General features: G+C 42.1%; 1 protein-coding gene across 8 annotated transcripts in view; it reads left to right on the plus strand.

Annotated features, from left to right (window-relative positions):
• The window catches only part of FOXP1 (forkhead box P1), a 391,357-nt gene that overhangs the window by 353,004 nt on the left and 24,309 nt on the right, over positions 1–14,044 (plus strand). For all 8 annotated transcript variants that reach the window (XM_066327180.1, XM_066327184.1, XM_066327183.1 and 5 more), the window contains 2 exons: positions 907–994; positions 6,792–6,875. In XM_066327180.1, the coding sequence (XP_066183277.1) occupies positions 907–994; positions 6,792–6,875 (172 nt within the window). The remainder of the gene's footprint in view (positions 1–906; positions 995–6,791; positions 6,876–14,044) is intronic.

Consider the following 14,044-nt stretch of genomic DNA (forward strand, 5'->3'; position numbering starts at 1 on the left):
TAGGCCAAATTGTTCAGTGTTGTAAATCACAGGAGTCAAGGGAGTTAAATTTAGCCCATCGTATGCTAAAGACCTGGAAATCAAGGGAATTTAATGGTAAAAAAAGTGTAGATGGGAGAATAATATTTGGGGATTTTTAAAATTTATTTTCCTTTTCACTCCTCTGAAGGTATTAGCCCTAAAACAGAGCTTTAACCTGAGCCTTAGAGCAGTTCTGTTTTAAAGGCTTTTTTTTTATTATTTCTTTTAACATTTGCATGGGGGAAGTTTTTCAGAACACGTACTACAATAAACCTTGAATTCCAGCTGTTCTGGTGTTCTGGATGACTTTCTGTTTCTTTTGGATGAAGAAGATTTGTTTTACAGTAACTGTCCGTATTTTTTCTCTCTTTTATTGGTACATATTTTACACATACTTATGCACCAGATTTTAAATGGTTTTTTTGTTCTTTTTACTATCATGTCTATCATTTTTTTAATCATGTAAACATGAGGGTTCTGTGGGATTTAATTATTCACATATTGCATGTGTCCATTTAGGTATATCCAGCATCTTATAGTAAAGTAATGCAAAATTATATCTAAAATTATTTTACTGTAATTTCTTGATCTTGTTTTCATTTGCCTAAAGGAGGAAAAAACAACTGTTCTGCAAAATTTCTTTTATGCATAAATAAGCCTTTTGCTGAAAAATGGTGAATATAATATAATAAGAGATAAAATGAGTGATGGGAAGAGACACAAACCAAAGCAGGACAGAGGAAAAAAATTGCAGAATTATTTTGAAATCTCAGTATTGATAAAAAACGTGCTGGATAACATTCAGATTGCTTATTCATCCTGGTAACTACTTTTTTCCTTTTTGTTTATCCATTTCACTTAATGATTTTCTGTGTATTGTTACAGACATCTCAACAGTGAGCATGCGCTGGATGATAGAAGTACAGCCCAATGTAGAGTACAAATGCAGGTTGTACAGCAGTTAGAGCTACAGGTAAAATAAAATTTATTTTAATATTACCTCAGTATTAATCAAATCCAATTCTTGACAGCAATAAAAAATGAGTTCTGCTTTTCCCCCTGCGATTGAAAACCAGCTTTCAAAACCTTCTGGTGGTAGTTTTAAAAACCATGAAAAGAAACTGCAGCTTCATTTCCTCTTTCCTAAACCGTAACTTGCAGAGAAATAGGAAACTTAACCAGGCTGACTGATTGGAAAGCCATCAGTTTGTATCTAATGCTTTTATACCCACCCGGGGGGCTGGAGGGGGGCGAGGGGAATGTGGTCCCCTTCATTTGGAGTTGTTGCTGCACAGGGGAAATGGTTGATATTTATTTCCAAACACTGCATGACTGGCTTGTTTGGTGGTCTTTCATGTACTAATGCTCTCCATGTTGTTCTATTATTATTATTATTACTATAATACTATTTTTTTTTGCCATTTGTAGCAAATAATTTTTTTGTAAACTGCCAAAAGGGGGTAAATTGGAATATATTGATTGTGATGTACAAGTATGAGCTGTTTGTGTAATTGCCTTTCCAAATGCTTCTGAGTCCTTTCTGTCTCCCTGCACCTTGCTGCTCTGGCTGGGTGGCTGTGACCGTGTGTCTGTGTCTAGGCAAGAGGTTAGCAAAGAAGGGGAAATTAAAACAATGTTGTACATTATATAGTTACCAGCTACTGAAAAACCTATTTTGTATGCAAGACAGCAGTGTAGAGATATATGGAAAGCCTTGGGCTAAGTACAGAAGATAATTACATTTGGAATTTTACTGAGTTAAGTCATTTATAGCTTCAAATAGTTGGAGAGAAAAATCAGCAAAACCACTCTTAAACTTCTTGTTGTTACTTTTCAAGATAAGCATTTTTAAAAAATGCTTTTTATCTTCTTATCTTACAAATTGCCCTTTTTCTTTCATATATATTTCCTAAATTTTACTTTCAGGAACACGCTGGTCATGACACTCTTTCACTATTAGCTGAAGCAATATAAACTATTTTAATACAAGTTTTATAAAAATCAAACTACCAGTCATAAAATATCAGAGTCTTGCAGAAAATGTTATGAGAAATGGTCTGTTATTTTAACAAGTTTCTTGGGAATTAGGAAAAGAAAAATAAAAATCTGCAGTCTTCCTGGTAAACTGAGATACGAGGTAATCTTTCACCAAGGTGCAGTAATATTGAGGCTGAAGGTAAATCTAGATTCTTCAATTATAGTCAGCCTGAAAATCAGTAATCCTCCTCTCCCACAGTCACTGGGAATTTCTGTGTCTGCAACTCCAGGAGGATGCCCTGTGTTAGACAGGGACAGGACAGAGATACTTGGTTCCCTCCTCTCCCTAAACCCATGCCAATATTTTTGAAAGGTTTATCAGCAGTGCATTCTGCTAATTGCTCTAAATGACTTATAGTTACAGCTTCACACCCACTTAGTGCTGGCAGTGCTCAGCGTCATTGCAAGGGAAGGCAGCATAAGGTCCACAAGACAAGACCATAATTTCAAAGTCGTCTGAGGGCCAGAAAGTTCTGGGTTTAACAGTTGTATGAGCAGGGTAGGTAGGATGAACTGGAAGTCTAATTTAGGCAAGGAGTGTTGATAACAGAGTGAAGCCATCTCTGCATTGGCCAGCAAGGACAGATGGAGGAGGAGGAGGGTGATCCAGCTTCTGAAATTTACCTGTAGCTTCCCTCTCCTCCATCTCCTTTCATCCTGGATCAGTCCTCTGATAGTTCAAAAAAGCCCCTAATTATGTAGAAGGATTTGCCCTCCAGTCCCTGGTTTGTCTGGCTGTGGCCTGTTTTTGCACAGAACCATAATAGAACAAAAGTGTGGTGCCCAGCAGTGGGGTGTTCAGTGACGTGGTGTGAGGACCACTCATCAGATCCTCAGGCTGTGGAGCAGAGTGACAGAGTGACAACTCTGGAGACTGAGTGTTGTGAGTTAGATAGGAAAAGGACCCACAGTCTTTACCCCTGATCTGCAGCACTGGTGAGCAGCTTGGCCTTACAGTGCAGCTGGGAGTCACCAGCTTCAGGGTCCAGCACCAGGGCAAGATCTACATTCCCCACCATTTAATGCCTGTACAGTCCCATCCAAACAAATTCATTTCACTTGAGGGGTGTACTTCCTATACAGGTTTTGAGTGTGATGGACCCAAAAGCTATCCTTTTGTTGTTGTTGATCATGCTGTTAATTATTTTTACTTATGGTGGTTTCATCAGTGTTAGAGATAAATGTAATATTTTCTAAAGTAATTTTTAATTCATATTTTGGGAAGAAACAGGTCAGATCTGGTTTGTGTTTGATTACAAATGCCCCTTAGCAGAAATCTCGAAGTTTGGTCTTAGCATTTCCATCATAAACGTACTTAAAGGATCACAGGCAAGGTAGAAATCTTCTCACATTTCACTTTGTTTAAACCATCTTGACATGATCATTTGTTGCCATTATAAATAGTGAAAGTTGTGCTGCTGAGTAAAACACAAACACAGGAACATAGCCCTGTCCTTAGCTAGTTGTTAGCTGGAATAGGACATCCATTTTGCAGCACTACCTTTGAGTGGGAAAACATTTCAGGGTAGCAACAGGGCTATGATGAGTCTAGAGAAGTGTCTCCTAATGGGAGAGAATGAAGACAACTGGCCATTTTCAGTGCAGTGAAAACACTGCTTGGGTCTGTTTTCCTGCAGCATCCATTGACACTCTTGAAAAGTGGATTCTAAACCTTTCCAGTGTGCATCCTATCCAGGCAGAGAATATGTTCTGGCTTCCTCTTGCATTGCCTGTGACTAGCTTCCCTTCTCCTTTGTCCTTGGTCTGTCCAAAATCCTGCTGCTGAAGTGCTCTCCTGTTCCTTTACAGAATACCCTCACTGGGTTTTCATTTCCCCATTCCTGATCCTTGCCTTTATTTTCTGTCTGGTTTTCCTCCTGTACAATTTCTCCATCATCTGTGTTTCTAATGCCTTTCCTCTTGCTCCTTGGTCACTGCTTTGTCTGGAGCCCCTTCTGGCCTGTGCTTTCTGTGCTTTCCTCTCCTGCCTTTCCTACTGGTGTAGTTTTAGGATTTAACCTCTCCAGGGCAAGCTGTGTGTCTTGTGTCCTCAGTTGCAAGGCTTGTACCTTGCTCTGGATGTATTTTTGGTTGAACCACAGTTAGGCACTCACATTGTGCATCCAGAGGTGAAGGAAGTCTCACAAAACCAGGCTTATCATGGAGAATTGGATGGGTGTCTGAAAACTCCCACCATGCAGAGCTTTCCAGATGGATATAGGAAGAAAGAAGGAAGCTTCAGATGGGGCTGTGTTGTGTTCCTCAGACCCCATGTAAAGTGTAGATTCTTACCTCTGTGTCAGAACTGTCCTTGCCCAACAACATTATCAGTAGATCAAGAGCATTTTCCTGCCTGTTGACTATTAATCCCCATTTCTGGACCATCTACACTCCAATGATTGCCACCAATGAGAATTTGCTCCCACCAGTGGCTGGGCAAACCCCCATGGCTTCTTTTTTTTGACCCCACTGACCAGAGGGGCTACTAGTGACACTCCAGTTTTATATCACTACTGCTTCCTGACCCAAGGGAAAAACAGTTTAAAGAAATTCTTCAGATTTTTTTACTTCTCTTCGGTGCTTTGAAAACCGAGAGACTTCTATTTTTCATAATTTAAACTCCTGCCTAACTGGGTGAGTGTTTGAATTCCTAGACTATGACAAAATGCTAGCGTGTGTCTGCCTGAAATGTCGAGAGGATCTTTAATAACCTCCATCCACGAGATCTCGGCGTTAAAAGCATTGCTGAGACCAGGAGTGGAAACACTACAAACAAGGACCCCGGAGGTGGGAGGGAGGTGCCCCTCTCCCCTCTCCCTCCCCTCGGGGGCTGGAGGAAGCACAGCAGGGTGTGCCCTGTGCTGCCCGGGTGCCATCCCCTCCTGCCGCCGCGCCAGGGCTGGCAGGAAGCTCTCAGGTGCCTGCCTTTTATTTATTTTGGCTACAAGATGTTGTTCTTCTGCAGTAGCCTGCAGACCAAAATTTAATGCACAGATGACCCCGCCAAGCAGCCCGTGTGCCCGGAGACTGCTAGGAATGAGGGATTGCACAACAGAGAGAGCACAGCTATTTCTTGGTTTAATTTGTTTTGTATGAAGCGCAGCAGCTGAGGGTGATCCCTCTCCTTTCTCTGGAGAGGTTCTCAGAGGACTCTCAGAGGGAGAAGTTCTTGCCTGCAGTAAGAGCCTGTCACTGCCCTCAGCTCTCCCGTGAAGTGTCCAGCTCAGATCAGGGTGAGATTGCAGGAGATCCTGCCGTAGGTGTCAGGTTTTCTCTCTTGCCACTGAGGTTTTTTTGACCAAAAGAAGAGGACCCATTTGAAAAGTGCAGAGATACCATTTTTTCCTTTGTTTAATTCCTGTCTTGGGAACTCCAGTGCCAAGTTTTTTCCCATCATGGTACAGTCTCAAACCCCTTGCCTTGCAAAGAGCAGGACAACCTTGGCCACAGGGTTATGAGTGGGGATTTATGATCAAGTCTCCTTTTATATACACTTAGCTCCACTTTACTGCTACAAACAGATGACGGTGATAAGGTGGGCAGGTTGTTTTAAGTTTTCCTGGAATGTGAGCACAGTTCTCCTCTTGGCACCAGGAATTTTGTCTAAAGCAAAAACTCATCTCTGCAAAAAGTGGCATTTGTAAGAACTTGCTCCAGGTGCTGCAACCTTTATGAAGCAGCAACCTTTATGTTCAGCATGCAGGTTAACAACACCCCTTTTTCATTAGTGTTCTTAATATCTTTCCATAGTATTTTTTTTTTTTTTTTTGAAGAGCAGCCAGAAGAGAGTCCAATTCGCACATTGAAAAAAATTACTTGTTTCCAAAAATAATGAAATTTAGTGTCTTTCCAGTGCATTGAAATGCATTGGGAAGCTTACCAGGTTATGGATGCATACCAGTGATCTCAAGACTCCAGCTGTGTGAATCTCAGCCATAAAATATGAGAGACACTGAGAGCAGAGTCATCACCCCAACTCTTGGGCCTCAAGTGGCTGTGAGAAAGGATGACAGCATAAATCCTGTGGCATTGGGTGCCCAGGGAGGAGTGTTTTGGGGTGATGACTGCTGCTTTCAGCCTTTCCCACCCCTCAGGCTTATGCCAGAGAGATGCTGGCAGCTCCCATAGCAGGTCCTGCCCCCTGCTCAGGTGCCCAGCCTGGCTTCCCAGGGTGGCCCACCAAGGGCTCTGCCACCTTCTAAGTCAAATCAAGGTGCTTTTGGACCCAAGGCTGCCTGCAGAGCCCTGCGGAGGTGCCTCATGTGGTTTAACCACCCCTGGCTGTGCCTGTTGCGTGTGCCACAATGCCTGTGGTTGATGTAAAGCCACAGCCCATCCGTGCCACTTGTTCTGTGCTCTGGGAGAAGGAAAATGCATCCTGGAACCACTGCCTTGCTTTCCTTCTGCTGAGCCTCCCGAGCTGGAGTGGGGCTGGTTAATAAACATGATTCACTGTTGTCTTTTAGCTGTCAAGGCTGGAGTGAAGCTCTTGGTGCCAGCAGGTCTAGCTCTTCTCACTCAAGGGCTAATGCATTTTGCTTTGGGAAATGGTGACACCCAGCACCACGCATTCGCTTTACCTCACGAATAGCCCATATACAATTTCCAAACTACTCAGCAATAAAACTCTTCTGTCTCATGCCTCGGTGCCAGCTGTTTAATTAGGAATAAGCAGAGGCTGGGTTTTATTTGTACGACTAACAGAGGATATTTTTTTTTCTCTCCTCTTCCAGCTTGCAAAAGATAAAGAGCGCCTGCAAGCCATGATGACACACCTGCATGTGAAGTCAACTGAACCAAAAGCCACCCCTCAGCCCGTAAGTACTGAACTGTGCTGAAAGCAAAAACCAAACCTCACAACAAACCTGTCTTTTCTGTTCCCCACTGGAGCCCACACTGTGGAGCCTGGCCCATTTCAGAGCCGGGTGTGGGGAGGAGATGGGAAGTGCAGCCGGGTTTTGTCATCTGCCTCTCTTCAGGGAGTTTCAAAGTCAAGTTTGATTCCAAAGCTGATGCTTTGGGCCTTTTTCTGGCCTCATGTAAGTCACTTTGCATCAGTCTGACTTGGATGAAATCTTAGGAAGTGTTAGGAAGGAGTTGTAATTAAATTATATTTAGTGTATTTATTTTGCTTTCTCCCGGTCTGACAGACATTTACTGTAGAAGTGACTCTTAACTGCACGTTTTGATCATAATCAGAGTTACCCAGTATCAGGTTTTATACTCTTGGAACTGAGAAGGGAAACCTCCTCTACCCCAGACTGCTCTTTGAAGAAGGGGGAGTAGGGGAAGCAAGTGGCTTTTCAGCCCAAGAAAACTCCTGGTTACCCCCAAACCCAGGAAAATCCCTCATCTCCTTCCCTGACTGAAATGAGTCTTCCTCAGCTGTTTTTTTCTCTCAGCCTCTTAATGCTGAAAATGTTCCTGGGAGCTTCCAATGATTATTCAAAATGGAGAGAGTGCTTTGCTTCTTGATTTTAAGATTTGTAAGATTTAAAGGTACACTGGCTTTATTTGATTTTGCTTTGAGTCATTGTGTGAAAATTAATTGAGCGTTGACAATCTATAGTTAGTACCAGCAATTTTAATCAATATGCAATGATGCAGCATAATGACAAAGTATTGGTTTATCTGTTTTGACTGATTTTTTTTCTATAAATAAAGCAAACACACACCCATATATGTGTGATTTATGGTGATAGAAATAAAAAGGAGTCAGACTATTAACCCAGCAAATATGGTAGCCTGCCAAGATGCAGTTGGTAGACAAAATTAATGTCTGAAACAGAACACATTACAGAGATAGAGAACATAAAATCATTAAACACTTCGCGCACACATTTTTTACTAGAAAAGGATTTCTCAGTTTCCATGTAGTTGGAAATAAATGGCTGCAGAAGTGCATAGGGAGGCTACTAGTTAGAAAATTGCAGGCTATTCAGTAACAGTGGAGCAGATGTCAAAGTCAACAGGAAATTTCCCCTTGCCTTTTTGGAGAGAGTTGCGTGGTAGGTACAAACCCTTCCATTTAAGCCGTTGAGATGCCTAAAATTGCTTGGTCCGGTGGACACCAGCCCTCTAGAGTAGAAAACTACTGGCAGTGTCTATAAAAACAGCATTCTTCTAGTTCCTCACATCCATCCCAGCCCGAATGCAAATGCTCCAGCGCGTTGTTGGCAAAGCGCGTAGACCCAACAGAACGGGGAGAGGAGGTTTAGGTTTCTATAGCTCTTACTGGATTAAAAATTAAAACAGCGGAATAATCTGGGAGTCTCAAAGCGCTCTGCCTTGAGGCCTTTCATAACAGCAGCGCCCCTCAGGAGGAAGGATTACAAACTGAAGGGAGGAAATCATGGAGAGGGCGAGCGGCGTTTGGCAAGGCAGCTCGTGATCGATGCCGGGCCGCCGAGGGCAGGAGGCTCTTGGAGGGTCTTGTAGGCTACGGAGATACCAGGCGGTGTCGCCATGAAGATTAGTGTTAACAGCTAATAAACAGGGAAAAGCAGAGGGGGGAGAAAAAAAAAAAAAGTAGTGAACGCAGAGGGAAAAAGGGCTGTCTTGATTAGTATTAAAAATGTTTTACATTCTGGAAAATTATAGCTTTGTTGGGGACCTCCTACTAAATTTATTTTTAACTGCTCTATTGAAAATTCTGTACCACTAGTCAACATTATCTCTCAGTTGCTCAGCACAGTGTTTCTTTATTAAAAGAAATAGGCATGAATATTTTTGACTGAAAAATTAATAGCTTTTGAATTCATACACAGCAGGTTTTCTTTTGCAAAGAAGTCCAATATCGCTGCACAGCACTTCTATAACCATTTATTTAGAGTCCAAGTCAAACCTTTGACAGCTAGAGCAGTGTTACAAGCCAACATAAAGAACTCCAAGATGTAAACCAACAATAGGCAGTCTGTGTGAGGTTTGCCATTGTCAAATACATAGATTGTTTGGATTAGTTTATGTAAATGTACTGTTGTATTACCCTTTGGAAAAAAAAAGATCACATTTGTGTATGAAAAGTGGTTTCGTTCACAGGCAGCATTATAAATTCCTTATCCTTTAACTTACATGTTAGAAGTAAAAATTGGTGCCTGACAGGCCTATATTGTGTAGCACTCTGTTGTTGGATTGAAACTGCCTTCTTTTCATTTATTGAAATATAGAAAAATTTATTATAGATACCATCTGATAAATCAGGAATTATTAAAATATGTATAGGTGAAGCATTTGAAAATTAATTATAAAATGTAGAAGTATAGTGTTTTGCATAAATTGTGCTTTTCCTAGTGAAAAAAATACACAGGCATTGCATAGAGTCTGCTAGACCCTCATCCTTTTAACTCAGTGGGATAGGACTTTGGTAAAAAGATCTGATGACCATTATTGCACTGCAAAGTAGTCTTTACATCCAGTAATTAATTTTTTTTTCTGCCAATGTAACTAATGCAAGGTGTGTGTTAGAACTAATATATTACGGTACTTTGGCGATTTTAAAGGAAAAAGCGTCTGCAAATCCAAACATAGCAGTGAGTTGGGATTTAAAATTACAGCCTTTTCATGACTGAGGAAATGTTTTTATTCTGCTTAAAGGATCTTAATGCTTGTTCTAAACTATTTTGTTACTGGCAGGTGATAGGGATATGAGCGTCTGTGTTAACCATGTGCCGTGTGTAATCCACGCTGACCACTCGTGCCATCTTTGCCTTCTGGGCTTCAGACAGTAGTTGAGCAGGAGGTATTGAACTAGTTTGGACCAGTTGAACCACAGCCAAGTTCTTTGATGATTGTGTATCAATTCAAACTCACCCAGCTCTGGGGAAGGGTTACTTGTCTGATCTAGTCGTGTCCATCCATCCCATCCCCACCTTTGGGTGTGTTTAGCTCTTTGCAGTAATTTTGAGCGTGGGAGGGGTGGTGGAGTGGCCCCTGCATTTCAGCCCACCAAAACATCTGCTCAGTAAAGCTCTCTAGTCCTACTAAAGTCGATGAGATTTAAGCACATTCCTGTGTGGCGTAGTGGTGGTGGCCCAAATCTTTGGCAGACTGCATGGGCAGGGAGGTGCTGTCAGTGTCTGGTGCTGCTGGACAGACTGGAAGGGGTCTGGGGTCCAGGGGATCATCCCAGGAACTGAGGCAGTGCTTAGGATCACCTTTAAAAACTCCCAGCTTTCTAGTGAAAATGCTCAACAGCAGCAGTTTAAAAGAAAACAGAGCTATCTCAGAACTCAGCACTTGGAGCAGGCAGCGTTGTTCCCGTTTGTGCTGCACGTGAAAACCATTGTTTTGGTGGGACTGAAGGGTCTGAGTAAAGTGAGAACAAAGCCACGAGGCAGAATAAGCTGTGACGTGTTTTGGTAAGGTGAACCTTTTTTTCAAGGTTAAAAAAAACAAAACCACAACACAAAAGCCGGAAGAGAGATTTCTCAAGAACTGTCATCCTGGTTTTGCTATTAAGGTACCCCCCCACATGCTGTTTTCATCGGTGTTAGCCATCAGCGTAATGGGTTCAAATGGAAATGTGCTTTCTTCTGGGAGGATTAACTTGTGTCGAAGTTCATAGGAAGGGAAGGAGAAGGAAAAAGCATCAACCAACAAGTAATTCCTCATACTAGGTGCTATAACCATCTTTTAAAAATAGACAGAAAACTTTTAAAGGCCCTTCTGGCACTTTAAATAAGATGCACTGTTAGATATCCCTTCTTTAATGTATTTTTTTTACCATAACCATAGCAGTTATGATTGTTTTGAAATACTGTTTTTAGCAACTGTAATAACAAAGCATTTAAAAAAAAAAAGTCTTTTAACTGTTGAGGTAATGACTGAGCATTTTAGCTGCTGTAGCCGTACTTTATAGTTTGAAAAAATAACGATATGCAGCAATAAAGAGAGATTCTCAAGCACAACAAAAGCTGTTTTTATATACTGGTTTTCATTAAGTCTCACTCCTCAGCTTCAGTTTCCTTAGTATTCCTGCCAATAACAACACCTGCTAAGTGATTGCTGCCTGCTAGGCTCTGCATCCAATACACTGATGTGTCCAGGCTGCAACAGGGAGAGGAGGACAGGGCATTGAACTAAGTTTTAGGCCCAGTATTCACTTTCTTTCTCTCACCCACAATGTCAAGAAAAGGAGTTTCTTCTCCAAAGTATTTCAGTCCCAGGAACTCAAGTGCAGATAAGTCCTCAGCCCCAGCCTGGGCCCAAGAGCAGCAGCACCCATTGCAGGGGAGTCACAGTATGGCCTCACTGTGACCCTTAGAGACTTTTTTTTTTCCTTTTTTAAAAGAGTTTCAGTGCTACTTTATGTGCAGCTGCTATTGTCATGTAAAATATTTACACAAAAAGAAATCAGACTCAGTCCTAGTGGGAGAACCACTAACTGGAAATCAATTTTTTTTAACTGGGTAATAGTATGGGTTACCTCTGCCTTGTTTATATCTACAGAAAAAAGCGCAAATTACTCGGTTTTCACCTTTAATAGGGAGACAAGACTATTTCTTGAAAGGGAAGGTTGGTAATAAAGTCCTAAGCAGGATATTGAGCACTGAGACAATTATGGTGGTTATGAATGACCAAGTCAAAACAGTATGAGGAAGTACTCTCAAAACCTAAAACTGAACAAAACAATCAACAAAGTTCAGTGATTGAATTTGCAGAATTTTAAGACTTACCGCTGTTGTGGGATTTGGTGTGTTTTCTGTTAGTTTTTTTATGATCATTATTTTTGGGCTTGGTTGTTTTTTAAAGGCTGGAGGAAATCCTCCCTCCCCTCATTCCCAGGACAAACATTGCGAAAACATTTTAACTCCTTGGTGCAGGGGTGTACTCTGTGAGTGCCCACATTGTGCGTTGCTGCAGTGAAAGAGTTTCTTGCTTGTTGAAGTGCTCACTCTGTGGCTCCCTCCCTTCTACCAGCAGTGATACTCATCCAAAAATTACGGTATGTGGGAAACAGCCTGTGTACAAAATACCAATGCGAACAACTTTTCTAATCATAGTAACTTGTTTTTAAATAGCAAATGCAAACAGGGAGAAACCATGTAGAGTTTCCATCAGGAAAAGAAACCCTCCCAGCCCAGTCCCTCCCTGATCTTTGCCCTGCACAGTCATCCACGGCCGCTTCCACGTTTCTAATTGACGCCAATATTAAGATTTAATAGTTTACCATTCAGATTAATAATTCAAGATGGCAACAAAACCAACACCATTCATAATTTGTTATTCTGCTCTAATTCACAACCGATTTTTCAGCCTTGGCGCTATCGATGCAACAAAGGAAGCGGCAGCGAAAGGCTGCGGAGGGAGTGCAGCCCTCTCCTCCCTCACCCTGGCTCGGGTTTGGGGAACCCAGCTGGAAGAGGAGAGTGTCATCAAATAAAACACGGAAAACGGAAAAACTTCGCTAGCAATGGACAAGGTCGTGTTTCATTAACTTGTTGGTTCAGGCTCGCAAATGGTCGTCGGAGGTGAAACGCGGCAGACTCGCTGCGTTCCAGCTTTTTGTTCTCTCTTTCCTCACAGACTGCAGTCATGTTTAATTTGGAAACTGGGCTCCTTTGGCAAATTAGCAATTAGAACAATTTTGTGGGAATATGTATATGTGTCATTAGGTTTCCTGCAAATTAATAGCGAGAGCAGAGGTCAGGCAGAAATTTTCCACTTGACTGCAGCTCCTCTGTTGAGATTTGGCACTTTGTTTTGGAACAGCCACAGCTGCTCAAAGCCACAGTCTTCCTTTAGGAACTGTCTTTTAATTAGTTTACCTCATAGCCATTATTACAAATATTACTGCCTCCCCTCCTTGAAATAAAATTACTGTTTCTACAAAATATTCCTGTGACATCTTGCACCACTGCACATTGATGGTTGGGTCACTTGGATGCAGCGTTTAATCATTAGATCACCTCTATAAGCATCTCCTAATTAGAGTCCTTACAATACAATTTTATCTGGTAATTAGCTGAGATTGGCTGCTTCCTCTGTAGCTTATTAGTGGCAGCCCAGCAGTGGGTGTGAATCACAGTGTCATTTGTCAAGCCTGTTAAAGCCCCCCCCCCTTTGCTCGTCCTCTTCTGTGTTTATTCCTTGTCGCTACCTATGCTGAAAAGCCTAAAGAAATTTAACTCGATTCAGATTCTTTAAGCATGGAATGCTGACCTTTGTGGATCCTTTCTCAAGGTTCCCTAGTAGAAACAGATTAAATGTTAAGTTTTTACATGCTGAAAAAGGAAGGGGGCTCTTTTGAAATGGAGTAGTTGGGAGCCGTAATGATGAAGCAGGAGCAGTGATCTTTCCAACGGGAGGGCCTGGCTGCCGAGCCTGCACTGAGAAGGGCACTTAAAATTGATGCAGATTTCCTTGCAGTTATTGGACTGTTAAAATGTCCATTTAGAAACTGAGATAAAATACAGTAGATTTAATTTCATGGTGAGACCTGTCAGTTGCACTGTTATTATCATCACTGGTCCTTTTATCATATGTAATAGATGGATAGATGGATAACAGGGAGACGTTACTATATATATGTCCCTAATCAGTGTCCTTAAATCAGACCAGTCAATGAGCAGACTGGGTGGCACATGGTGGCAGTGCATGGCACCAGGAGGGTTTAAACTTCCAAACTGCAAGTAGTGGTTTTTGCTGGAGCAGGGATCAGTGCCTGCATTTCACCACCTCTCTCTGGGTTCACGCTCCCTGGCTTTGCCACAAAGTGTTAAATATTTCCCACTGGAAGGCAAGGAGTCATTTGGAAGCACCTGCAGGGAAAGGTTTTTTGTTTGCAGGTCTGCTGCTCACCACCTCCTTCCATTGGAGCAGCATCTGGGCTGTGCCAGGAGTTTGTGGCTGGGGCTTCCCTCAGCTCCTCACTGTCTGGAAGGACAAGCAAACACAATTTACCTTCCTTCAGCTGAGCCCCTTCTCATGTGGCCATGGGCTTTTTGTGTTGGTATCCTCTCTCTAATACTACAGCTCTTTATGTTCC

Source organism: Sylvia atricapilla, chromosome 11, assembly GCF_009819655.1.
Source record: "Sylvia atricapilla isolate bSylAtr1 chromosome 11, bSylAtr1.pri, whole genome shotgun sequence".
In the NCBI taxonomy this organism is placed as follows: domain Eukaryota; kingdom Metazoa; phylum Chordata; class Aves; order Passeriformes; family Sylviidae; genus Sylvia; species Sylvia atricapilla.